General features: G+C 37.6%; 1 protein-coding gene across 2 annotated transcripts in view; it reads left to right on the top strand.

Moving 5' to 3' along the window:
• The first annotated feature begins 1,658 nt into the window (after positions 1-1,658).
• LOC122296235 (exocyst complex component SEC6) overlaps positions 1,659-24,780 on the top strand; it is a 37,383-nt gene continuing 14,261 nt past the window's right edge. The window contains exons 1-18 of one of the 2 annotated variants that reach the window (XM_043105777.1): positions 2,125-2,236; positions 3,007-3,057; positions 8,904-8,942; positions 9,109-9,197; positions 9,325-9,415; positions 9,755-9,844; positions 9,930-10,009; positions 11,970-12,062; positions 13,240-13,266; positions 14,248-14,355; positions 14,541-14,679; positions 14,938-14,982; positions 16,846-16,901; positions 18,722-18,830; positions 19,427-19,567; positions 19,680-19,859; positions 21,027-21,110; positions 21,242-21,328. In XM_043105777.1, coding sequence (XP_042961711.1) covers positions 8,928-8,942; positions 9,109-9,197; positions 9,325-9,415; positions 9,755-9,844; positions 9,930-10,009; positions 11,970-12,062; positions 13,240-13,266; positions 14,248-14,355; positions 14,541-14,679; positions 14,938-14,982; positions 16,846-16,901; positions 18,722-18,830; positions 19,427-19,567; positions 19,680-19,859; positions 21,027-21,110; positions 21,242-21,328 — 1,434 coding nt within the window. In that variant the 5' untranslated portion in view covers positions 2,125-2,236; positions 3,007-3,057; positions 8,904-8,927. Of the gene's footprint in view, positions 2,237-3,006; positions 3,058-8,903; positions 8,943-9,108; positions 9,198-9,324; positions 9,416-9,754; positions 9,845-9,929; positions 10,010-11,969; positions 12,063-13,239; positions 13,267-14,247; positions 14,356-14,540; positions 14,680-14,937; positions 14,983-16,845; positions 16,902-18,721; positions 18,831-19,426; positions 19,568-19,679; positions 19,860-21,026; positions 21,111-21,241; positions 21,329-24,780 lie in introns of both variants that reach the window. The other variant, XM_043105776.1, reaches the window with a different exon arrangement.

Below are 24,780 nucleotides of genomic sequence, written 5' to 3'. Positions count from 1 at the left end.
CATCGTCGATTGCCCCTTCTTGTGGTCCAGGGATCTCAAAAACCACATTCTCTAAGACGTGATAGGTGGAAACCAATGATGACAAGAACTCAGGGGTAGGCTCTGAGTGCCAGTTGTAACCAATGAAGAATTGCTTGGTAGTATGAACCTCGAGGTGATTTAACTCACCAGGAATCTTAGGTTGAACGACCTTCTAGGAAGCCATTAAGTGTGAAGTTAAAAGGAGTGACGGAAGAAGAAAAGTGTCGAACATGGAAAACAAGGAGGTTAGGGCACAAGGAGATGAGAATGTAGTAAAGAGGAGAAAAAGAGGGTAGAACCATGCTTATATAGGCTCTAGGCGACGGTTGGCATCCTAGAGTCATGGGAACACATGCACCCCATGAAGCCAACGAGCCTAGTGCGAATCCTGCGGCATGTACTTTACGATGTGACATGGAGGGAGCTAAAGGGACAAAACAGATGTGATTGAGTGCTAGAATACAATCATCAGAAAATGTGTCAATAAAGTCAGGAGGAGAACCATCGCGCACCATATTAAATAATGAAAAGACCAAGCAAGGGTGTCCAAGAACTTGACACATGGAAGAGCCGAGGAGTAAAATGGCAACCCCTTTAAAAAAAAAAAAAGATATCAAATGGCAACGACCGCAAGAAGGCATGAAGACAAAAGCAAGAAGAAATTCTCATCGGACTAGTGATAGGAATTGACATGGTAACTATAAGAGGATTTTTCCCCTCGAGCCGAAAGCCCAAAAGACAAGTCCAAATACAGGAAGCCTAGCCTAACTAGACGGCCCCTCAGCTCATTAAGGGCCCCCAGCCTCAAAGCTGAGATCAACCTATGACCATAATCACATGGAAAGTCCCAAAATGCAAGGAAGGAAAGAACACATCATCCCGACACTCCCTTATGACACCTAGTTTCAAAGAACCTACGCAGGTAGGTGAATGAGAAACGCGAGGAACTTTGATCTTTTGATAGCAAGTGAGAAGAAGCCTGACATCATGTACCTGTAAGATAAAAGGGACAAAAAGCGATGCTGCATTAATGATGTTGATCCTAGGACTCCACCCTACGAACTACGCCACATTAAAGGATTATGACTAAAAGAATAATTGATGGGACATATACCCTTAACACAAGGTATGGATAATCTCCCAAAAAACTTAGTATAAAAGTCGATCTATAGGTATGAAGAGCGGTCTCTAATTCCTCTACACTCTCACATGAATTATTAAGGAAATACTAACTTAATCATCGGAGAATCTTTGACCTCTACCAAAGGTCCCAACTCTCTATGTTTTCTCTAAGTATGCAAGTGAAATACCGGAGACTCGAAATTGTTAGAACTTGGCTCAAAGGCATGCGAAACACTACATTAACAATTAGAATATTTTTTTATATTATTTTTATTTTGAAATTTAAAAAAGTTGAATTGTTTATTTTATTTTGTATAAAAATTTGAAAAAATTATAATGATTAAATAAAATGAGATGAAAAATTTTGTACAAATAAACGAGGCCTTATTATTTCATCCTTGACAATTTTCCTAAAAAGCCCACTTAATATTAAAAATTAGTATACTTCGTATTGTCTGATATATATACGGTCTCTGTTATTTTATTCAGCAAAAAGCCCGAAAAGATTTATTCGCAAAAAAAAAAAAAAAATGGTCAAGTACGGGCTGGGCTGGGCTGGGCTGGTCTAGACCCAGACTAGGCGATCAGGGCAAGTTCGAAGCGAACGACAGAGAGAGAAGGAAGTAGATGATATCGGGTGCTCCTGCTTTATTACCATTTACTTCTGGTTTGTCTTTGGGTCTTTTAATCGATAACTTGGTGGACAATTGTTGCCTGGAAAACTAGAGAATAAGGACGGCGTTGGTGGTCAATTGTCGAAAAATTCTTACAGACTTGTGGTGCTGGTCGTTAGTCAAAAATCAACTGAATTTCCTCGAAGTTCGACGGATTTTGGAGCAACTGGGATTTGTTCGGAATTTCCGATTCTTTGAACCGATTAATTGATTTATTAAATTTTGGGGGCTTCTCCAAACGCTCTAAATTTTAATTTCCATCAATCGAGATACTGTGTAGTTGAGCGAAAATGATGGTGGAAGATCTCGCTGTTGAGGCCAAGGAATCGGCGGTGCGCGAGGTCGCAAAGCTATTGCCGCTGCCGGATCTACTGCAGTCTATCGCATCGATCAAGGCGGATTACATTACGCGTCAACAGGTGCCAACTCCATGCAATTTGCCCATGTATCTGATCGAACATGCCCTTTTTTTTTTTTTTGTTTCCCAGATTCTGAGATGTTTTTAGTAAGGATTTGTCATGGGATTAATACTGGTGGATGAGGTTAAAACTGGTTGTGTTTATTTTATTTAGTTAACTATTACCTCTAAAAAAAAAGCAGCTTTCGTTTTTATAATTGATAACTTAGGCTGACTACTATCTAATGATTGGAGGGGTGATTATCGTTGTGTAAATGTCTAGAAATTCGGGAAAATGGGGCCTTGTCTCAGGCGGTAAACGTTTACGATTGAATATGGACCTCGGCCTCCAAGTTTTATCATGACAAAGAAAAAAAAAGTGTATAAATTAGATTGCACTCTGTTATGGGTCCTGTATGATTCTTTTACATTGATGCTGTTTATCATGATCTTGGTGGTTTGGGGGCTGCAGTGAATCTGGGGCTTTCTAGTACCTGTTATTCCGACCATCTAAATTACTAAACGATCCACATTTAGAGTTACCATGATTCACTATAACCCTTGTGAAACGTGATCAGGGGTTGTCACTCATCCATTCTAGTACATGGACAACACAGAAGTGTTTTTTCCCTTCCTTTTTCTTTCCTGTTAACACCTTCAGAAAGAAACAACATAAGTTGATTTGAACATTTTGTGTTTTAGTTAAAATGATATAATTATAGAACTTCTAATTTACAACTATCTTATTTTACAACTATCTTATTGCATCCTAACTTCTAGTTAGTAATTTAGATATGATGTGAATAAGCCTATCTCTTGGACTCGTTCTTCCTTCATCTTGAGGTAAGTGGCATATCACATTACTTCTAGTGCATGTTATTTGACTCATATCACATTCCATGTAACATACCTGACCGAAGATTCCTACAACCAAGTTCTATGAAGTTAAGTGGAAGTCCTTTATTATTATTTTTTTTTATAATTAGCTGGAAAACCTCTATTATTGACAACTATGATGTCATTTAAGGTTTGTTATGTTTAGCAGATTGCAGATTCTAGCATTTATGGATATTTAGATACAAACAAAATAAATGAAATTGAGATATGTGTCAATATAGCTTAGAAGTTGGGAGGAAAGGTGTATATGCTTGTTGATTATTGGTATAGCATCTATGGCTTTGTATAGTAAATTGTGCACGATTAGTTCTGGCATTTCTAGACAATTTATGTTGATAATACTCTGTTACTCAGGTTTTAGAAATGTTCTCCATCAAAATCTGAAAGTTGATTACCTCTAGGGGTCTGCTATTGTTTTGCTTGTTCAGAAATGGTAGTAGTTGGAAAATCTGATTTAACAAGATGAAACAATTGAATGTGAACTTTTATTGTAAGCCTAACATTAAAACATGGCATGATGTATGAGTCATAATAATTAGTGCAGTTTTATATGTTAATTTTTGGTCTGAATGCCTTTCTCTCGGATTTCTTTCATTTATATAGAAAATATATTTACATAGGATGCTCACATACGAAGATATGTATGTCAACTATTTACAGCAGTCGGTACCTAATTCTACCTAATTTACAACCACGTCTTCTAGCCTAATGTTACAAAACTAATCCCATAAAATCCTCTCTGTAATTCTCTCGTAACACCCCCCCTCAAATTGATGCTTGTTGATCTACCAGCATCAATTTGTCAACCAAGAACTGATGTCGGTGCCGAGAAAGGGCTTTTGTAACTATGTTTGCAGTTTGACGTTCGGTGGAGATGTGAGGAAGAGTAATCACATGTTTGTCAAATGATTCACGGATGGAATGACAATCGACTTTAATATGTTTTGTACGTTCATGGAATATAGGATTAGCAACAATTTGAATAGCACTGGTATTATCAACATGAAGAGGAGTGGAATGCAGTTGAGGAAAACCAAGTTCTCCTAATAACCCACGAAGCCAAGTGATCTTTGAGCATGTTGAAGACATAGCATGATACTCTGACTTACTAGAAGACTTGAAAAATTTGTCTTGCTTCTTACTCTTCCAAGAAATGAGTGTATTGCCTAAGAACATGCATCAGCCAGTAATAGAGCGACGAGTATCCGCACAGCAGGCCTAATCAGCATCACTATACCCTACTAACTGTAAGGGAGAGTCTTTAGGAAAGAACAACCCGCGTGTAGAGGTGCCCTTTAGTTATCGGATAATATGGCGGACAACAGCTAAATGAAGATGTCGTGGAGTCTACATAAATTGACTAACTTGCTGCACAACAAAAGAAATGTCAGGACAAGTAATCGTCAAGTAGTTCAAACTCCCAACAAGCTGTCGATATAAGGATGGATTTGATAAGAGCTTGCCGTCCTCCTGACGAAACTTAAGATTGACTTCCAAGGGAGTAAGAATAGAGTTACTCGATTGGAGACCAGCTAGTGAAATAACTTCCTGTGTATATTTGTGCTAGTGTAACAATGTACCAGTCGGAGTAAGTTGCACCTCAAGACCAAGAAAGTGCTGCAGAGACCAAGATCTTTCATGTGAAAAGAGGCATGGAGATGCTGTTGTAATTGCTCAATTAACTCATTATCAGAGTCAGTAATCACAATGTCATCAACATATACTAGAAGTAACACAATTCCTGCAGACGTCTTGCTCAGAAAGAGAGAGGAATCAAACTGACTCTGTAAAATTAAAAGCAAGCAGGGTAGAATGAAATTTATCAAACCAAGCATGCGGATCCTATTTCAGTCCATACAAGGATCGGTGGAGTCGACAAACCTCTGAGGAAGGTGTAATAAACATGCCAAGAGGTGGAGACATATAGATTTCTTCCTTCAAGCCCCCATGTAAAAAAGCATTCTTCACATCCATCTGCCGAAGAGGCCATCCCTGCGATGCAACAAGTGCCAAAATAGTTCACACAATTGTCATTTTGGCAACGGGTGCAAAGGTCTCTTCATAATCAATACCATACTCTTGTCGATTCCCAAGAACCACTAGACGAGCCTTATATCTGTCTAGTGAGCCATCAGACCGAAACTTGACTGAGTACACTCATTTACAACCAATAGGTTTGATACCAGATGGACAAGTCACAAGATCCCAAGTGTGATTTTCTTGAAGAGCTTGGATTTCTTCTTGCATGGCCTGTTGCCAACATGCTTGGGTGGCTGCCTAGGTATATGAGTGAGGAACATAAATAGTGTAAAGAGTGGCAATAAGCGAAGTATGAGGAAAACCATACCTATCCGGTGGATGTGTATCCTGGGTGGAGCATCGGGGTATAGGAGCCGCAGAATCAGATGACGGACCAATATCTAGAAGGGGCGTTGAAGCAGGGGAAGGACGTCAATGGTATACTAAACCTGGTTTAAATTGCTCAATAGAAGAAGACACATCATCAAAAGCAGAAAGAAGAGTAATAGGAAGATTAGAAATAACCTGAGATTGAAAGAAATATTGATTCTAAAAAAAAATCACATTTCGTGAGATTCGAAATTTGTTTGCATGAGCATCATAACAAACAAATCCTTTCTGAGTAGGACTATATCCCATAAAGGCACACTTGACAAACTGTGCAGCAAGTTTGTGACACTCAACAGGTGGCAGATGAACAAAACAAACACACCCAAAAGTATGAATGAATTGATACTTAGGAGATATGCCAAATAAGCGAAAATAGGGTGAATCAAAATCTAGAGTGGTAGTAGGCAAACGATTGATCAAATAGATAGCAGTAGATAGAGCTTCTACCTAGAACTTAGAAGGTACAAAAGAATCAATCAATAAAGTATGGACAACATCTAAAAGATGATGATTCTTATGCTCAGTGACTCCATTTTGTTGAGGAGTATAAGGACAAGAACATTGGGAAATGATCCCCTTTTGCTGAAGAAAAGTTTGGAAATAATAAGACATGTACTCCCCTCCTGAGTCGGAACGTAAAGTTTTGATACACGTACTGAACTGTGTCTGGACAAGCACAACAAATTTTTGAAAGACAGAAAATTCATCAGCTTTAGAACGGAGAAAATATATCTAGGTGAATCGACTATAATCATCGATAAACGTCACAAAATAACGATACTGACCATGAGAAATAACAGGACTCACACCCCAAATGTCGGTATGCACAATCTCAAAATAGTGAGAAGCACGACTACCATGCGCAGGAAAAGGTAAAATTTTACTTTGACCAAGACAACAAGTGGCATAATCAAAAGATACAAGAGAAGAAGAAAATGAATCTTTATTGCCGAAAAAACCATATCTCATAAGATGAGTCAATACGACAGAATTAGGATGACCTAATTTCTTATGCTAGATTTCATGAGTATTGGCAGTAGCCGTACAGGCAAGAGAAACAACAGTAGGAATAGAAAACTATAAGGGAAATAAACGTCCTACTTTAGGCCCCTTCGCGATCACCGTCCTTGACACCTTATCCTGCATAAGACAACCACCACGAGAGAAGTGAACATCATAATTATTATCAACCAATTGTCCAACAAAGACTAAATTGGTAGACAATTCAGGAGAGACAAGAACATCATGAAATGAAGAGCCCAAATTACCAACAACAGTAATAGGAAGAGTACTACCATCAGCAATCTGAATATTTTGCAGGCTTCTATACTTACGAATACCATGGAGACCCCTCATATGATTAGAAGCGCTTGAATCAACAATCCAAGAAGTTGAGTTTAGTACCTGTACCTTGCAGGCCTAAGGCCGTAAAAGCAGACACAATCATCTGTTGGATCATTGCTGGTGTGAGAACAGATGAATCAAAGCTTACAGTAGGTGGCATAGACGAAGAAGCAGAGGACTGAACAACAACCTGAAAACCTTGGGATTGGCGATTCTGAGGCCATATTTGACAGTTTTTAATGATATGTCCCTCTTTCTTGTAGTAGTTACAAACTTTCTTAGAACAATTATGAGTAGTATGACCAAATTCTTTGTAACTGAAACATTGCAACTTGTTCCTCCCTCGCCCTTGTCCTGCATAGGCTACATTCACAGTCTTAGAAAAGACCTTATCATAAGTCATACTTATCTGAGTGGATAACCGCTGTTCTTCACGCAACAATTCTCCCAAACAAAGATCCAAAGAAGGAACCAGATCACGGTTCAATAAACCAGCGCGAACGTGCTCAAATTCGTATCAAAGCTTAATTAAAAATTGATCGCATTGATTATCAGCATGAATTGTTTGAAAGGCTGTGAGGGCTGTAGTGGGAACCTTAGCATAAGCAATGGCAGAGTACTCACTCCAAAGGTTAATGAAACCAGAATAAAATTGAGCGATAGGTAAGTTTCCTGGACTATAATTACCAATTTCCAATTCTAGTTAGAATTTCCAAACACTATGATCCTGGTGGTAAATACGGTGAAGATAATCCCACATAGCCTGAGCCGTAGTAAAACAACGAAGATTGGTCACAATATGAGACTCAATCATCCCCAATAACCAAGAGATTACCTTAGCATATCAACCTCCCATTGAGCAAATGCTTTTTCATCAGTGGGAACTTGAACAAAACTATCAATATGACTTGATAATTCTTTTCCTTTCAAGAATATTTTAATTTGAAATTCCCATGTAGAAAACTTCTTTCCAGTAAATCGGATAATAGTATTTTCAATAGACATGATGAACAGTCCACTAAAATAAGCCCAACCACGTAATGCAAATAAAATAAGTGGATGGAAATAATTTTCAGCTCAAATCAAAATGAGCCAAAAAATAGCCCAAAATAATTGGCAGCCCATGTACTGTCCAAGGTAAGGCCAAAATAAGCCCAAAATAAGATAATAAAAAGCACAAAACAGAGAGGCAAACCAGAAATGCCTCTGCCGAGAATCCACTTACTGCCAAGACCAGACCCCAAAAAAAAAAAAAAAAAACACTTGTCCAGCAATTGAAACAGCTACTTTGTTGATCACCAGAAGCAGCCCAGCCACTCCAGACGTCGTCAAACACCACACACCTCTCCACAGAAGCTGTCTATCAGCACTAACAGAGACACCCGTGTGTCTATGGCCACCAGAAACAACCCAGAAGTTGCCGACAAGGACCGATCTGCTGACAAGCACCAGCACATTTGTCAGCCACGCCAGAAATGGTCGACTACCACACTACAACCATCAGATGATGCCGACAGCCTCAAAGAGATGCAGCCACCACACCACTGTGATTAAGACCAAAGCGATGGAAATCAGAGGGGCTCTGATACCATGTTAATTTTTGGTCTGAATGCCTTTCTCTCAGATTTCTTTCATTTATGTAGAAAATATATTTACATAGGATGCTCACATAGGAAGGTACGTATGTCAACTATTTACAGCAGTCGGTACCTAATTCTACCTAATTTACAACTGCGTCTTCCAGCCTAATGTTACAAAACTAATCCCATAAAATCCTCTCCGTAATTCTCTCGTAACAGTATGAGGGCATGATGACCTACAGCAGGTTCAGCCCACAGTTAGATACCTTTGTGCATCTGTCTGGATCATTTGTGCCGAGGCAATTAATTTTGGTGGCGTTAGACGTTTCAGTTCATCCATGTCTTTTTATAATGATATAAAATATTTCACTATAGTAGCATAATATTATTTTTTTGAAGAATTTCTATAGAAACGTTTAGATTGTCATACTCAATGTTGCCGTTGTTATTTAATTTCAGGCAAATGATGCACAACTTAGCACAATGGTTGCAGAGCAGGTATATGCACATATTCTAATCCTTTTTCGTGGGGAATGCTGCTATGTTGGAATTTCTCTCACCATCTTTTTCTTCCTTGCTCTACTTTTTTATACATTTATGGAGCTGCAAACGTTTGTCTAGTCTTATATTTTAATGTGCTTACACAATAATTGTTTGCCTGCAGGTTGAACAGGCAGAAGCTGGACTGGAATCTCTTTCCTCATCACAGAACACGATAAACCATCTCCGGGAAAACTTCGTTTCTATTGAGAAGTATGTTGACAGTAGAACTCAGTGTGTGTTTTAACTTTTTGGGGGGCAGAGGTGGTTGTTTTTTAGACTTTTATCACAATATGGATGTATCTGGCTTTGTGGCTAATATGGTTGTCTTGTGCATCAGGCTTTGTCAGGAATGCCAAACATTAATTGAAAACCATGATCAAATAAAGCTCCTTAGCAATGCAAGGAACAACTTGAATACAACATTGAAGGTCAGTGTGGCTGAGTTACATAACCTTTTTATCATTATTATTTTGTGTCTGTGTTAGTGCACTTACATTTTGTGCACTCTGGAAAATGAGTTGTAGTGTTTTGTTTTCAACCTTTTCCCCTCTATCTGATTAAAGGCCCAGTGCAGATTCAGCCTTACTACCATGCTACATGTGACTATTACCAATCAAGTTGGCTTGGAATAGCCTGACGAGACTCTATCTTGCAAAAGAGGGAATGGGAAAAAATAACTCTAGAGGCATAGCTTTAGGACCTACTTCTTTGTTGTTTTACTTACTCTGCTGTTTAGTTGCTCTCTAGTTGACAACTTAATTTTTTAGGATGTTGAAGGCATGATGTCCATTTCTGTGGAAGCAGCTGAAGCTCGTGATTCTTTGAGCGATGATAAAGAACTTGTTAATACTTATGAGGTAATAATATTTGTTATGTATTGTTACCTTGAACAACACTTACAAATGACTGTATCTTCATATTCCGGATTTTGCTTATTCATAGAGGTTAACAGCTCTTGATGGGAAGCGGAGGTTTGCATTAGCAGCTGCAGGATCTCACAAAGAAGAGGTTGGCAGACTAAGGTCTGTATCATTTTGTAAATTTCTTTGTCACAGAGTTGGGTGCGTCTAGAATCCAACCTAACAGATTGAAAAGTTTCAAAATCAGGGTGACTTGATTTCATTGGTATTTCCTACACTAGTCAATATTGGCGAATCCAACTGTGGGAGATTATATGCCAAGCCTACATCATTCAATTCAAGATTACGAATTAACTGCTCAACACATCTTTTAACATTAGTCAGAGCAAAACTTGCTACCCCATGATGGATAAAATCAAAGACATTAAATTTTTAAAATAGAAAAGGATAAGAAGAAGAAATATGCTCTCGTATTAAGAATTTATTACATTAAAAAATTTTCTGAGCAAGGAATAATTTCTAGCTTCTACCCCAGTCGCATTTATAATATTTAGAATGAGCCCAACACAAGTAACAATTACATATATAACAAAAGCAGTGCAATAGTCATTACATAATTGTAAAAAAGTAGTCATTATGTTGTGTACTTGGGCTATGCCTGTCCTTATTAATACTACCATTTACTTCTAAAAAAAAAAAAAGTAGTCATGATGTAGAAGCTCAAGAATGAAGCCAGGATTGAAGTCTAGAGGTGGGCAGACAAGACTGAGGCCTGAATGAGATAAGATAAGATGAGATCACTCCCCAATCCAAATGAGGCCTGAATGGTTTTGGACGGCTAGGGCACTATTAATAAAATATTTTAAAATGTCTATTTTTAAAATTTACAGTGAAACTTAACTAGCACGCATATACTTGGGCCTTTGTCTATTTTATGCTCAGTAAAAGTTTTTGTTTATCGATCAAAAAAAATTTACAGTGAACAATGACCAAAAATTCCTTCTTGTCTCATGGTGTCTATGGCTTGAAAAGAATGGCAGATGCTTTGAAGACAGAACGATCATTGGGAGATCTTAGGGATTTCTTCTTTAGTACTTTGAGAATGTGGGCTAAAGTTGTTGTAACAGAAGACATTTTCCAGTTTCTGTTTTAGTTTTTCTTTTGTTCTTTGAAAGTAGTAGGTATTTCCTTTGTATACGTCTTGTATACTTGGGCTTATGCCTATTTCTTGGGAATAAAATCTTTTATTACTTATCAAAAAAGAAAACAATGACCAAAAAGACCCCCCTAAATTTTCCCCCTCCCTTTCTTGTTTTGGGGCAGGGGGAAATCCCCCATAGACTTGTCTTTGTGTAAGCTATCAAGACTTGCCAGTTTCACAACAAACTTTTGTGCGTTGGCTAGGAGCTTATAGTCAGCAATGGTTAGCACTTTTGGACTTGAATGGATTATACTCCAAAGGATGGTAGAGTTGTTGGCATGCTGGTGGAATCCCTGTGGTGGTTGTAGAAATTCAGATATTTGAATGCTGGACCCTCTGTGCCTAATGTTGTGCATTTGGTGATGACATAATGTCCGAACTTTTGAAGACCGTGAGAGGACACTGACAAAATTAAAAGCCATAATATCCAAATCCTCCAGCTTATTAGATTTTTAAGGAATTTAATTCCTTTTATTCTTCTTGCTAGTTGGTATATCTTTTTGTGTACTACTTGTGTGCTTGGGTTGCGCCCCTATGCAGTTCTACTAAACTTTGCATTACTTAAGGAGAAAAGACCATTTAAGGATTGGGAAAAAACTTGTTCTAGCAACCACCATATCTAACATTTTTATGATTTTACTAGTGAGCTTGACATCAATGATGCAGTTGAGTGGTTAGTTCAGTGTAGTTCTACCTTTATTTGCCACATAATGTTTTAATACTTGGTTCAACCCAGCATTTGCAGTTTCTTAAATTGACACTTGAATTTGACCTGCAATTTCTTGGGTAAAACATGATCTTTCTTGCTGCAAGAACAATGATATAGACAATGATAACATTGATTTAATTTATATTACACTTTCAGTCAATTGAACTTATAGCTTAATGACCCCTGTCTCTTAATTTTGGAATGTGGCCCAGAGAATATTTTGAAGATGTTGATCAGACTTGGGAGACTTTTGAGAAGACATTATGGGGTCATGTTTCCAACTTCTATAAACTTTCTAAAGAAAGGTAATCTGGAAAAACTTGAAAATGGTGATCATTCCCTTATTTTTTGGCATATGACAGTGAATTTATTTCCTTCAATCAACTGCGCTTAGGTTCCTTTTGTTTAAGCTTTTATTACTTGAGATATGATGTAGTGTTTCATATTTGGTTCTTTCAAGTGGTCTGAGATTTGTGCCTTTGTTCCACAACTTCCACTTCCACTTCTCAAAAAATGTTGGAATATTTTCTTGTATTCTGATCTGGTTTACTTGCAAATACCACTAAGTAAAAGTTCTGGGAAATCAGTTTGATAGGTTGCTAAAATAATCTCTGAATTTCTTGAGATTTCAAGAAGACATTTATTATCTTTGCCCCTCTCCCTCTCTTCCCTTCTATACCTTCATGAACCCAAAGAAGAGAAAGTTAAGAAAAGGAGATGCGTGTGGGTCAACCTGTTTTCTTTTCCCACATGAAGGTGTCATATCTGATATACAGGCATCGATGCAGAAAAATCAGTCCCCACTTTTTAAGGGAGACCGTAGAGAACCATACACTGCATCGATGCAGAAAATTCAGCCTAGCTTTGTGAGAGATCTCTCACAAAGTAGCTGAATAATAAAGCTTCTTTAATTGAAGCTTTAAAGGGTAATTTTGGGCTTTTTTGGTGGGGACTGATTTTTCTACATTTTGTTGTTGGCTTCATGATTGTTTATGACTCCACGTTTATTTAGTAGTTTGAGGAGGCTTGTTTAGGCGAGAATTTCAAAACAGCTGGATGTGAATACTGAATAGCTCAGATGAGTTGATTATTTGTCAAGAAGTTAGGGTTAGCTGGAAAAATTGGGATGGGGAGGGACTTAAGTTTTATAATGGTCCAGCGGCGCCTCTTTCATAAACAAGAGGTGAAAAGTCATATCACAGGTTTAATCTCACCCGGGTTTACAAGTTTGATGTTACTATCAAAGAGAGTCCATTGTGACAAAAAGTTTTTCTCTTTGTGGTGTTTCAACAAAAACCTGCTGCCTTCTAATATATATATATTTTTTTTCAGTGATGTTCAAATTGCATCCCTTAGTTATAGATTTATCTTCCTTCCTTTCTGATCCATATTCTTTAAAGTCCTTATTTCTTAAATTACTCGTTATTTTGTGATCCTTCTAATGGTCATTTTATTTTTATGTATGCTTATTCTTTTTTGCAGCCCACAAACTTTGGTTCGTGCTTTAAGGTATGCCTATGATGAGGGTTTTTGTTCTTTATTTTCTTGTCAATTTTTTTTTTTCAATCAAAACACTAATTGATTTGCAGTGATACAAACATGGGCTCAAGAATATTGGGGAAAATGTTGAAGTGTATTTGCTGCGTAAGACGTATGACTTTTTTGGGGAGTCGGAGTGGACAAAATAATGGAATTGACTAACATCATTGCTAAAACTCTTGGACTCGTATTCTATTTTGAGGGAGTAGGTGAACATACTATTGATAGAAATTATTTTTTACATGGAAATCAAAGAATTGGAGTAATAGAATGGCATTCATAGCTATGTATTTATGTTGATACTTGTGGATATGCATGGAATGCCATAGCTCCATTTTTCTTATAGGTAGTTGAATGTTGTAGTTCTTCACAAACCCAAAGCATGAGAGCAATACAAGGTGGGCCATTATAGTTTAAAACATAGGTGGGAATTGATATAAGCATTATTTGTTTTATTTGGATTATATAAACACCTAAAAAGGGCAACCCCCTAGGGGTTGGCTCAAGTGGTAAAGGCCCTTGGTCTTGGTGGTGTGCTCCCTCTAGGTCTAAGGTTTGAACCCTCTAGGGTGCAAACAATTTCTAGCAGCCATTGGACTTTGGGAACTTCTCCTTGAATTATCTGAGATGCACTTGCTAGAAACTCCTTGCTAGGCGTCTGTGCACCCCCAAGAATAGTTGGGACTTTGTTCTTGGACACACGGTCGCAGTTAGAAAAAAGGCATTACTTGAATATTTTAGGGTTGGTTGTGGAAATATTCTCTTTCGTGTTATGATTCTGGTTAAATTAGAGGTTATTCTGTCTTATTATCACAAACCTTTCTTGAGTTTTTATGAGCTTGTCAATATATGGGTTTTTTTTTTATGAAGGCACTTCCAGTTGATTCACTCTTATGCTAGTTTTGTTATGTATAATCATCTTCCATTTCTACTTTTACTTTTCTGGTCCAGGGTTGTTGAAATGCAAGAAATCCTTGATCAACAACTTGCTGAGGAAGCAGCTGAGGCTGAGGGGGTTGGTGCAATGGCATCAGTTGCTAATCCTCGTAGAAATGCCAAGTGAGTATTTTGGATCAGTTTTCCATTTTATGTATTAGCTTTCTCCTTGATTTGGTTTGCCAATTATAGTTCTGATTATTCTATGGTGATGTTTGTGTCTACCCCAGAAGTGTGTTTTTTTTCCCCTTCTCTTTTAAAAAGTGAACAATAGATGAGAGCCTTATCAATCATAATTTTTCCACCAGGAAGTCTACCACTGTAACAGCTTCTTCAAGAACTCTGATGCAGCAAAAACTGAAGGTTCAGGGGAAAGGCTATAAGGATAAATGCTATGAGCAAATAAGGAAGACTGTTGAGGGACGATTTAACAAACTTCTGACGGAGGTATTCTTTTAATTGGTACTCAATTAGAGAATAAATACATTCTAATCTTATTATAGTTAGGTGTTCTTACTATATCTTCAAGATATCTTACTATATCTTATTATCTGTCTTTAATTCAGTTCTCTTAGAATATATTTAGGTGTTCTTATGTATACTTCCTGTGTACATGGGTTGTGCCTATTTCATTCAAATAAATAATATTTATCTTTACTAAAAAACTAAAACTATATCTTATCATGCCTGTAATTTGTGCATCAGCTTGTTTTTGAGGACCTTAGAGCAGCATTGGAGGAAGCTCGAACAGTAAGTACAACTGGTCCTTACAAAATTTTAAATATTTGTGTTTTGACTTTTAGGTAGACATTGGAGACTAGAGTTTTTATCTCCTTTTTTCCCCTTAATATCCAACAAATGTGATTGTTCCTTGATGTGGATCTTCATTGTGGGGAGAAATGATTAGTATGTATACCACTCTGGAAAACTTGAAAAGGAGAAGTGTTTTGATCATTTGGTTTTTCTTGGATACAGAAACATAATGTTTCTGTTATGACACTTCATAATTGGCTTTTTACTTTCTGGCTGATAAGAGCAGAAGAGGGTTTCCTGGCAAGTGCAGATGGATGGGTTTTTGGCCGAATGTTATGTAGCATGAATTTATGCACTATATAATGCAGTGGAAGCCTAAGTTTACTTCGATGAAGCTTCTAGAGAAACAAAGAGAAACCTTTTATGTTGTTGAAAAAGCAAAAGCCTGGGGTTCTTAAAGGAACTAACAAAGGATAAAGTAAAAACCTTGTTTTCATGGTAGCAATAGTCATAATATATTGACCATGTGCTGTAGCTAATGGTCACCTTTTGAGATCTCTACGTGGGCTTCTAATTGACCAAGTTTCCCTAAGATTCACCCCAGTTAGAGTTCGATCTCTTCCAACTTTCACAATTTGTTGTCATGAAGCCATGGACTATTTTCACCTCTAGTAATTATTGATGCAATCAGAAGTGTTATAAAACATCAACGTACTTCAATATTCGAATAAATCAGCCAGTGAAGCCTCTACACGGGCAATACCATACACCTCTAGGAAAGCTTCCTCGAGAGTCCTCTCACCATACCGTAAGTCATTCCAAAATCTAGTTCTAAAGCTACAACCCACCTGAAGTATTGTATGAATTGAAAAAACTTGTCATCCCTAACTGATATATTTCCATAACCTGCTCCATGCAGGCCATGTACGTCATTATAACAGTAATTCCAACTACAACCAATTTAAGAATCCGCTACGACTGTCCACAAGGCCTCCCTCTCTGGCTACGCCAAATTCACTCTCAACTCAGAAATAACACCGGCATAAAAAGGGACCCTCAAAGCGTGGAGGTAGTCCGGGTTTGCCCCACAAAATATCAAGGTATCATTTGAAAACAATACACTGGAAATGCAAAGCACTCCAAGATTACTAGCCTCCATAGAAATGTGAGAGATAGAACCTCCATCAATAGTAGCTGATAATATTTTGCTAAGAGCCTCCATGACAAAAAGAAAAAAAAAAAAAAAACAGTAGCAGAGATAACTGATCACTATATCTCAAACTAGTGGGAGTTGACTCCCTGGAGTTGAGCCTACAATTTAGTCATTCATTAGTAATAAGCAGAGAGTCTAAAATTTTTCTACATCTGTGTCTTCAATATAATCTTCTTGATAACCCTATCAACTGATTAGCAAGGACTTTATCAAATTTTTTGTACACTCCATTCAAAGGCTAATGGGTGCTAGTCTTTAAGATCTTGCAACAGTGTTTTTAGGAATGGGTGCTATCAAGGTGGCATTAATGCTTTTTGCAAACTTACTATTGCTGGTGTGGAAGTCTAGGATTACCCTGATAATGTCTCCGCTAATCGCATCTAGGCAAGCTTGAAAGAAAGCTTTAAATAATTGTATAATGATATTGCCAAGTATAGGATTAGGGAAGGACTGAACTTCGCTTTTATGGTCTGCTAAAGTTTTGTCCGTTTTCCAGTAATTCTCTCTCTCTCTCTCTCTCTCTCTCCTGCATATAATAATTTATATGCGGTATCATGACTTTCTTTGTTCATGCTCATATATTAAAAATCATTATTTCTAATGCTACCTATTTAGATTTCGTTCATAATGTTGATAGTTTCTTTCAGATTGGAGAAGAGCTTGGCGATATTTATGATTATGTTGCCCCTTGTTTTCCTCCAAGGTGTGGATTGCCAAATCTACCTTTTTTTCCCTAATCTTCTCTTGTTTAAAGCAAGATTTCGGCTAATGTTTTCTTATGCCTCTTGATTTGATGTTTGTCATTGATATTAGCTTTCTTAACCTAGTATTTGATGAATCAGTACACCAAATCCAATTCTAGTCCAGTAGAAAGGCTTCAGAAAGACCTTTTGGATTTATTTGAGCTTCCCTCTGTTGCTGAACTGAATTCCAAATGCAAACAAACTGGCAGAATGAAGGAAAGAAAAACAAGGAACAGAAGCTATTGTGCGCTGCCACCCAAATATAAAGACAGTTCAATGATGGCCCTTAAATCTAAAACTTTTCTCTTGCAATCTTCGAAGGTCGGAGCATTTCATTCCCTCCAAATACAGCACATTAAACTGAAACATAACGAGGTCGTCCTCCAAAGCTGTATGTTGTGGCTTCTGAGGGGACTTCCAACACACCATCAAATCCACCACCCGTTGGGGCATGATCCACACAAGCCCAAAAGTATGAAATACAATTGCCCATAGATCTCATGCCACCTTTCAGTGAAGCAGCAGATGATCAATACTTTCTCTGCCTTGCTTATACATACACCGCCAATCCATTACTGCTACATTCCTCTTTCTCAAGTTATCAACCATTAAAAGATTCCCTAAAACTGCCAGCAAACAAAGAAGCTACCTTCGATGTCGTCTTATTTATCTAAATATTCAAAGAAATGGGGGTCATCTTGTGGGAAGAATGTGTGGTAGAAAGACTTGTCCAGAAAGGTTCATCTTTGGAGGGAATCCAACATATTTTATCAGCTCCACCACTTATCAGCCTTAGCGAGTACAGACATTTAAAAACAAAGAGATCATCCCCAACTCCCAATCATGCACATGTAAAATGAAAGTAACGTTCCATTGGGATCTATTTTGAGAGATTTGTAACATTTTTGCTACCAATGCCTCTTTGCAGTGGGAAATGCTAAACTATGTCAAGAATGCTGTCTTTAATGGTTTATCCTCATGCTACAATTTGTGCCAAAAGTTGATCTTAGACCCACTCCCCACCACGAATCTAACGACACTTAAGAAATCCCTTCAGCCTCTCCTAATGTTTTTGCGCACCACCATCTCAAAAGACCCCACCAATCTCATTTGTACGTCATCCTCCCCACATACTATCAGCACATTGTCCCCCTCTCTGTGGCAGAACACCATAACCATTTGCCCAATACAGTTTCATCGAACTATAACAAGTTTTTGACCCAAACCTCTTGAAGAAACCAGAGTGCAAATCCTTGCCCACTTAACAAGGTGGTACTTGACTTCATCACCAACCCTGCCCCACAAGAAACCCAGTTGAAGTTTCTCAAGGCAGTGGGCTATACTGATAGGAATGGGGAAGAGAGATAAGTAGTAAGTGGACAAATTGGAGAGTACTCTTAATCAAAGTTATCATCCTGTCTCGTGTTCTTGGGCTATGCCTATCAATATCATCAATAAAATTCTTCTTTACTGATCCAAAAAAAAAAAAAAAAAATCAAAGTGATCCTCCGGCCCTTGGATAAATACAACCACTTCCACCAAGCTAAACTATGTTCATTTCACTATACCATTGGTTGGTAGTTGCATATTTCTTCCTAGCTTTAGCTTCTAGGATTTTCACGATCTCGTGTCTCTCATTAGGTGTAATTAAAGTGCACTTGTGTACCTTGATAATTTCTTTCTTCTTTCCTGATTTTAATAAATATCATCTTATTTATCAAGAAGAAAATCTTCCACGGTAAACTTTTATTTGGACTGATTCAGTCTTCAATGCTGGCAGATATGAAATATTCCAACTCATGGTAAATCTGTATACTGAGAGGTTTATTCAGATGCTCAGATTGCTCAGTGACAGGGCCAATGAATTAACAAATATTGAGATTTTGAAGGTACTTTTCCTATTCCTTACTATTTTTAAACAAATCTTATTTTCTGAAGCGAGCCTTTGTAGAAGTAAACCGACCATGAAAGTGACTGGTACTGAGATTTTTACTTGTACTTTGGATTTAAAATGCATCGATTTTGGACAAATACAGATTTACCATTGTACCTTTATTATTATTATAGATTTCATAATGCTGTTGGTTGAATTGATTATATGCTCCACCCTGCGCTTCTGATGCTGCTGACCAATGAATTTATTGGCCTCCGGAGGTCATTCATGGTGCTCTACATCCAAGTTATTACATCATTAGAGTAGTGCCCAACTCCCTAATAATTACATCAGACTGACACTTTTAATAGGAGTGACTACAATTAAAGTGCATGGGTGTATAAAATGTTGGGGTTCCATAAAAAAAAAGTACATTGGGTTGGAAAATGGTTTCACTTTGTTTTTTTGTACCACTGTTTTCTTTGATATAAGAATTATTCTGTTACTAAGCAAGCTTCATTTCTGATTTTTATAGCTAGGTATAATGCATTCTGTATTACCATATGAATTTCTTATTACCAACTATATTTCTCTCTCATTTCGTACAACTAGGTAACTGGTTGGGTTGTTGAATACCAAGATAATCTGATTGGGCTTGGTGTTGATGAGTCTTTGGCTCAAGTTTGTTCTGAGAGTGGTGCCATGGATCCCCTCATGAATTCATATGTAGAGAGAATGCAAGCTACAACAAGGGTAATTATATGCCTACCTTGTAAATCTCTTCCACTTGTGTTTGTTATATTATGATACTGCTCAAATAACTTCTCTCATCTAACTATTGCTTTCTACTGGTTGTGTTTTCTAGAAATGGTACTTAAATATCTTGGAGGCTGATAAGGTACAAGCACCAAAGAAAACAGAAGATGGGAAGCTGTATACACCAGCTGCTGTTGATTTATTCAGGATTCTTGGAGAGCAAGTGCAAATTGTTCGGGATAATAGCACTGATGTCATGCTATACAGAATTGCTTTGGCAATCATTCAGGTAAGTAAGCTGAACTTTCCTTTGATACAGTTGATACACTTCAATAACTGGGATAATTATATTCCCTAAAGTAAAACATAACTTCTGAAACCTTCAACAAAGAGATAGAAATGTAAATCATGGATGGAACAAATTTTTGTTCAAATTTCTACATGGTTGTGGTTGTCGCAACTGGGAGTAGTCTGGATAAAACACACCCTTTTTGGAAGCCAAAGGCAACCAACAAGAGAAATGATGAGAGAAACTACCAGCAGCTAGCATAGATATCTCCAAATCCTATTTTGTAGACTATCCAGTAAAATTGAACTTTAGATTATTGGTTGCTCGAGGATTTATTTCTTTACTTCTTTTAATTTTATGGCTAGCTATGTGTTGAAAATCTTCTGCTGATAGTTTCCTCGATTTATGCGATGACCAAGTTGTTGAGGATGCAAGTACTTCATTATGAAGTTATTTTGAGTTGAATGGTCGGCATTTAGCTGGAAGTATACTTTCTTTGAATTAACTTAATGAGTCATTGTTTTTTCTTAAAATTTATTAGGGTGTAGTCATCAAAGTTATACACTATGGAAGATGATTCTGTCTTGCTTTATAAGGTGTATATAGCAAGAAAGAAATTATCGAGATTTTAAGGACTGAATTTTTATACTTATAGCTTTCATATCTTTCATGGATTTCTTGATCTTTTTTCTTTTACCAGTTAGGTGTACCTGTTGTATGCTACTTATGTACTTGGTTAGTGTCTTTTTTTGTGTTTGAATGAAATTCGATTACTCACAAATTCCTACAAAATCAGATCTTTTCCACTTTATGTATCCATTCTAAATTTTACCCAATTGTTTCTCACCACATTCCTTGTGAGACAAGCCCTTGAGCACGTGGAAGACGTATGATTGCTTCATTTATGAGGGAAATATGCAAATGATGTCTTATCTTTCTCTTGATGATATCACAAGTATTTTGTTTTGACATCCTATTTAACTATTATTGCCAGAAATCATTTTTTTATCAGTGAACAAAGAGTTTTATTAATAATATAGGTAGGCATAGCCCAAGTACACGTGACATATACAAGAGTGAGAAATCATAGTTAAAGAACTAGGAGCTTGGCATGAAATTCTTTTAGTCTCCCCCATTTTTGGACTTACACAGTTTGTTTTGCTTCAGGTGATGAATGACTTTCAAGCCGCTGAGAGGAAGAGACTTGAAGAACCTGCTTCTGACATTGGTCTGGAACCTTTGTGTGCAATGGTTTGTGAATCATCTGATCATGTAGCCTGAGATGTTTTTTGGCGCTTTCATGGAAATAGAATTTTTTTATGTTTCTGCTGTAGACAATGTACATATAAATAATAATGTTAGCTATTTGGCTTTGTGTGCAGATTAACAACAATCTGCGGTGCTATGATCTTGCAATGGAGCTAAGTAATAGCACCATGGAAGCTCTTCCACAAAACTATGCCGAACAGGTGATATTATTATCAATTTAAGTTATCTCTTCTTATTCTTCTTCGAATATTTTTCTAGAGAGAGAATAATTTGTAGGAATAATTCTCATTAAATTCGTAACATAGGTCCAGGGCAGTATAAATAGATTACAGCTGAAGGAAAAGGAAAGAATAAATGAAATGCTAACTTCTAAGGAAACTAAATCTCCTAGAATATTCACACATTTACAGCCAATATCTCCTAGAATACAACAGAGTTGACTAGGCAGATTTTTGGAAACTTTCCAACACTCCCCCTCAAGCTGGTTTGAAGATGTCTTCCATGGCCAGCTTGCTGATTAAGTTTTCAAACTGTTTCTTCGGCAGTTCCTTTGTAAGTATGTCTGCAACTTGCTCAGCTGTAGAAATATAGGGCAAACAAATTACCCCACTATCTATTTTCTCCTTGATAAAATGCTTGTCCACCTCCACAGGTTTTGTTCTATCATGAAGAACTAGATTGTGAGCAATAGCTATCGCAGCTTTATTATCACAATACAATTTCATTGGTAATGAATTAGTAGCTTTCAACTGTTCCAGCAATCTTTTAATCCACAGTGCTTTGCAAATTCCATGAGCAACAGCCCTAAACTCAGCCTCTGCACTACTCCTTGCCACCACATTCTGTTTCTTGCTGTGTCGTGTTAGTAAATTTCCTCCAACAAATGTGCAATAGCCATAAGTTGATCTCCTATTAGTGACACTTCCAGCCCCATCTGCATCAGTGTATGTTTCCACTTGCAAACTCCCATGACCTCCAAACAATAAGCCTTTACCTGGAGTCCCCTTTAGGTACCTTAGGATTTTGTATACAACATCAAAATGTTCAGGTCCTGGTGGGTGCATAAACTGGCTTACCACATTTGTTGCAAAGGCTATGTCAGGTCGTGTGTGAAAGAGATACAAGAGTTTCCCTACCAATCTTTGGTATTGTTCTCTATCGATTACTTCTTCAGGTTTAGCTGGTTGAAGTTTTAGATTCGGCTCTATAGGTGTTTCTGCAGCTTTACACCCTAATAAACTTGTTTCTCCAAGTAAATCAATAATATATTTTCGTTGGGAAACAAATATACCTTTCTTTGACCTTGCAAACTTCATGCCAAGAAAATATTTCAAGTTACCTAAGTCTTTGATTTCAAACTCCTTAGCAAGAATCTTCTTTAATCTCTCAATTTCATTGTTGTCATCCTCTGTCAGTATAAAATCATCAACATAGACTAAAAGTATAGCTACTTTGCCTCCACCAGTGTGTCTATAGAACATAGTGTGGTTAGCTTGACCTTGGCAGTAGCTGTGGCTCTTTATTACCTTACCAAAGCATTCAAACCAAGCTCTAGGAGATTGCTTGAGTCCATACAAAGACTTCCTCAATCTGCACACCTTCCCCTTGCCTTCTTTGCCCTCAAATCTTGGTGGTTGATCCATTAAAACTTTCTCCTCTAGGCCTCCATTCATTTAAGAAGGCATTCTTCACATCTAATTGATACAAGGGCCAGTTGGAATGGACTGCTAGGGATACTAACACACAGATTGAGTTCATCTTGGCTCCGGGAGCAAAAGTTTCCTGGTAATCAATTACATATGTTTGAGTGAACCCCTTTGCCACAAGTCTTGCTTTGTACCTCTTTACACTACCATCAGCCTTGAATTTGACTGTAAATACCCATTTACAGCCCACAGTCTTCTTCCCCTTTGGTGGATCACCAATTTCCCAAGTGTCATTAGCAATTAGTGCATTCATCTCTTCTTGAATAGCCAATCTCCATTCCGGGTGATCCAAGGCTTCCTAAATGGTTATTGGAATAAACAGCTGAGAAATATTGGATGTAAAGGCCTTATGGGTATCGGAGAGTCTATGATAGGATAGATAGTTGGCAATAGATGTGTGGTGCAGGTTCTAACTCCTTTCCTAAGGTCTACAGGTAAATCTAGATCAACAGAATTGTCAACAAAAGGAGTAGGAGTGGAAGAGTTACCTGGTGTATTGGAAGGACCAACTTGTAGAGGTGATGATGATTGGCTTTGGTCCGGATTGGAAGAAGGATTTCTATTATTATGACGATCTCTTCTTCTAGTATAAACACGAAGTTCAGATGTCTCTGGTAGTATTTCTCCCCCTGGTTGTGAATCACTTATGCCTTGTACAGGTAGACTCGGATTTCCATTATTTTCACTAGATAAATTTTCAGTTTTCTGACCTTCTAAGGTCATATGGATGTTCATGTCAATGTCAATGAAAACATAAGGAAAAAGATTAGAAGTTTGCCAAAACTCATCTTCACTCTTCTCTTTCTCCCCCTGAACATAGTTATGGCTAAAGTAAGGCTGTTTTTCAAGGAAAAAAACATCTATACTGATGTGAGTTTTCTTTGTAATAGGGTTAAAACATTTGTACCCTCTCTTATTAGGAGCATATCTGAGGAAAACACATTTTTCTGCCCTAGGATCAAGTTTGGATCAAAGATGGGTTGGTATATGAACAAAAACAGTGCAGCCAAAAACTTTTAGTTGTAAATCTGATGTTACTCGACAAGTAGGGAAAAGCTCCTTTAGGAAAGTTAAAGGAGTGATGTATTTCAAAACACGAGTAGGCATCTTAATGAGATAATAGGCAGTCAAAATAGCATCACCGCATAAATATTTAGGAACATGCATAGAAAACATTAGGGCACGTGCAACCTCTAATAAATGACGATTTTTTTGCTCCGCAATACTATTTTGTTGTGGGGTGTTACGACAAGTAGATTGATGTTGAACACCTTTTTCTAACAAAAAAGTTCCTAAACATTGGCTGAAGTATTTTTTTTTTTTTTTTGAAAAGAAGAAATATATTAGAATGGAAAAGGGCAAGGCCCAAGTACACAAGGGGTATACAAAGAGCCTTGCTACAGGCTAAGAGCAGCGTAAAGTTCAGAAAAAGAAGTGCCATTCAGTACAATAGAGGATGCCCATAAGACTAAAGTGTGGTAAAAGAAATCCCTAAAGCCTTTCGGAGATCGCTCCTTATTCTCGAAACATCGACTATTCCTCTCAGTCTATGTGCACCACATTAGGCAAAGTGGCACCATTTTCCAAATATCTGCAATCTACCCCTTGCCCCGAATTCCTCTCCAGCAAGCTAAAAGATCAACCACCTTTCTAGGCATTACCCATGCCAAGCCTAGTCTTGTAAAGATGCCATCCCATAAAACCGTGACAGCTTCACAATGAAGAAGTAAATGGTCCGCTGTTTCGCTGTTGTGTTTGCACATAAAGCACCAATCCGTTAGGTAGAGGCCACGTCTTCTCAGTTTATCGATAGTCAGTATACTCTCATGGGATGCTAGCCATACGAAGAAGGCCACTGTTAAAGGTGCCTTAGTCCTCCAAATGCTCTTCCAAGGGAATGCAGTGGAGGGGTGTGCCGAGAGTACCTTGTAAAAGGAACGTACTGA

The sequence above is a fragment of the Carya illinoinensis genome, chromosome 15, assembly GCF_018687715.1.
Source record: "Carya illinoinensis cultivar Pawnee chromosome 15, C.illinoinensisPawnee_v1, whole genome shotgun sequence".
Taxonomy (NCBI): Eukaryota; Viridiplantae; Streptophyta; class Magnoliopsida; order Fagales; family Juglandaceae; genus Carya; species Carya illinoinensis.
This window is presented reverse-complemented; position numbering and strand designations above follow the sequence as displayed.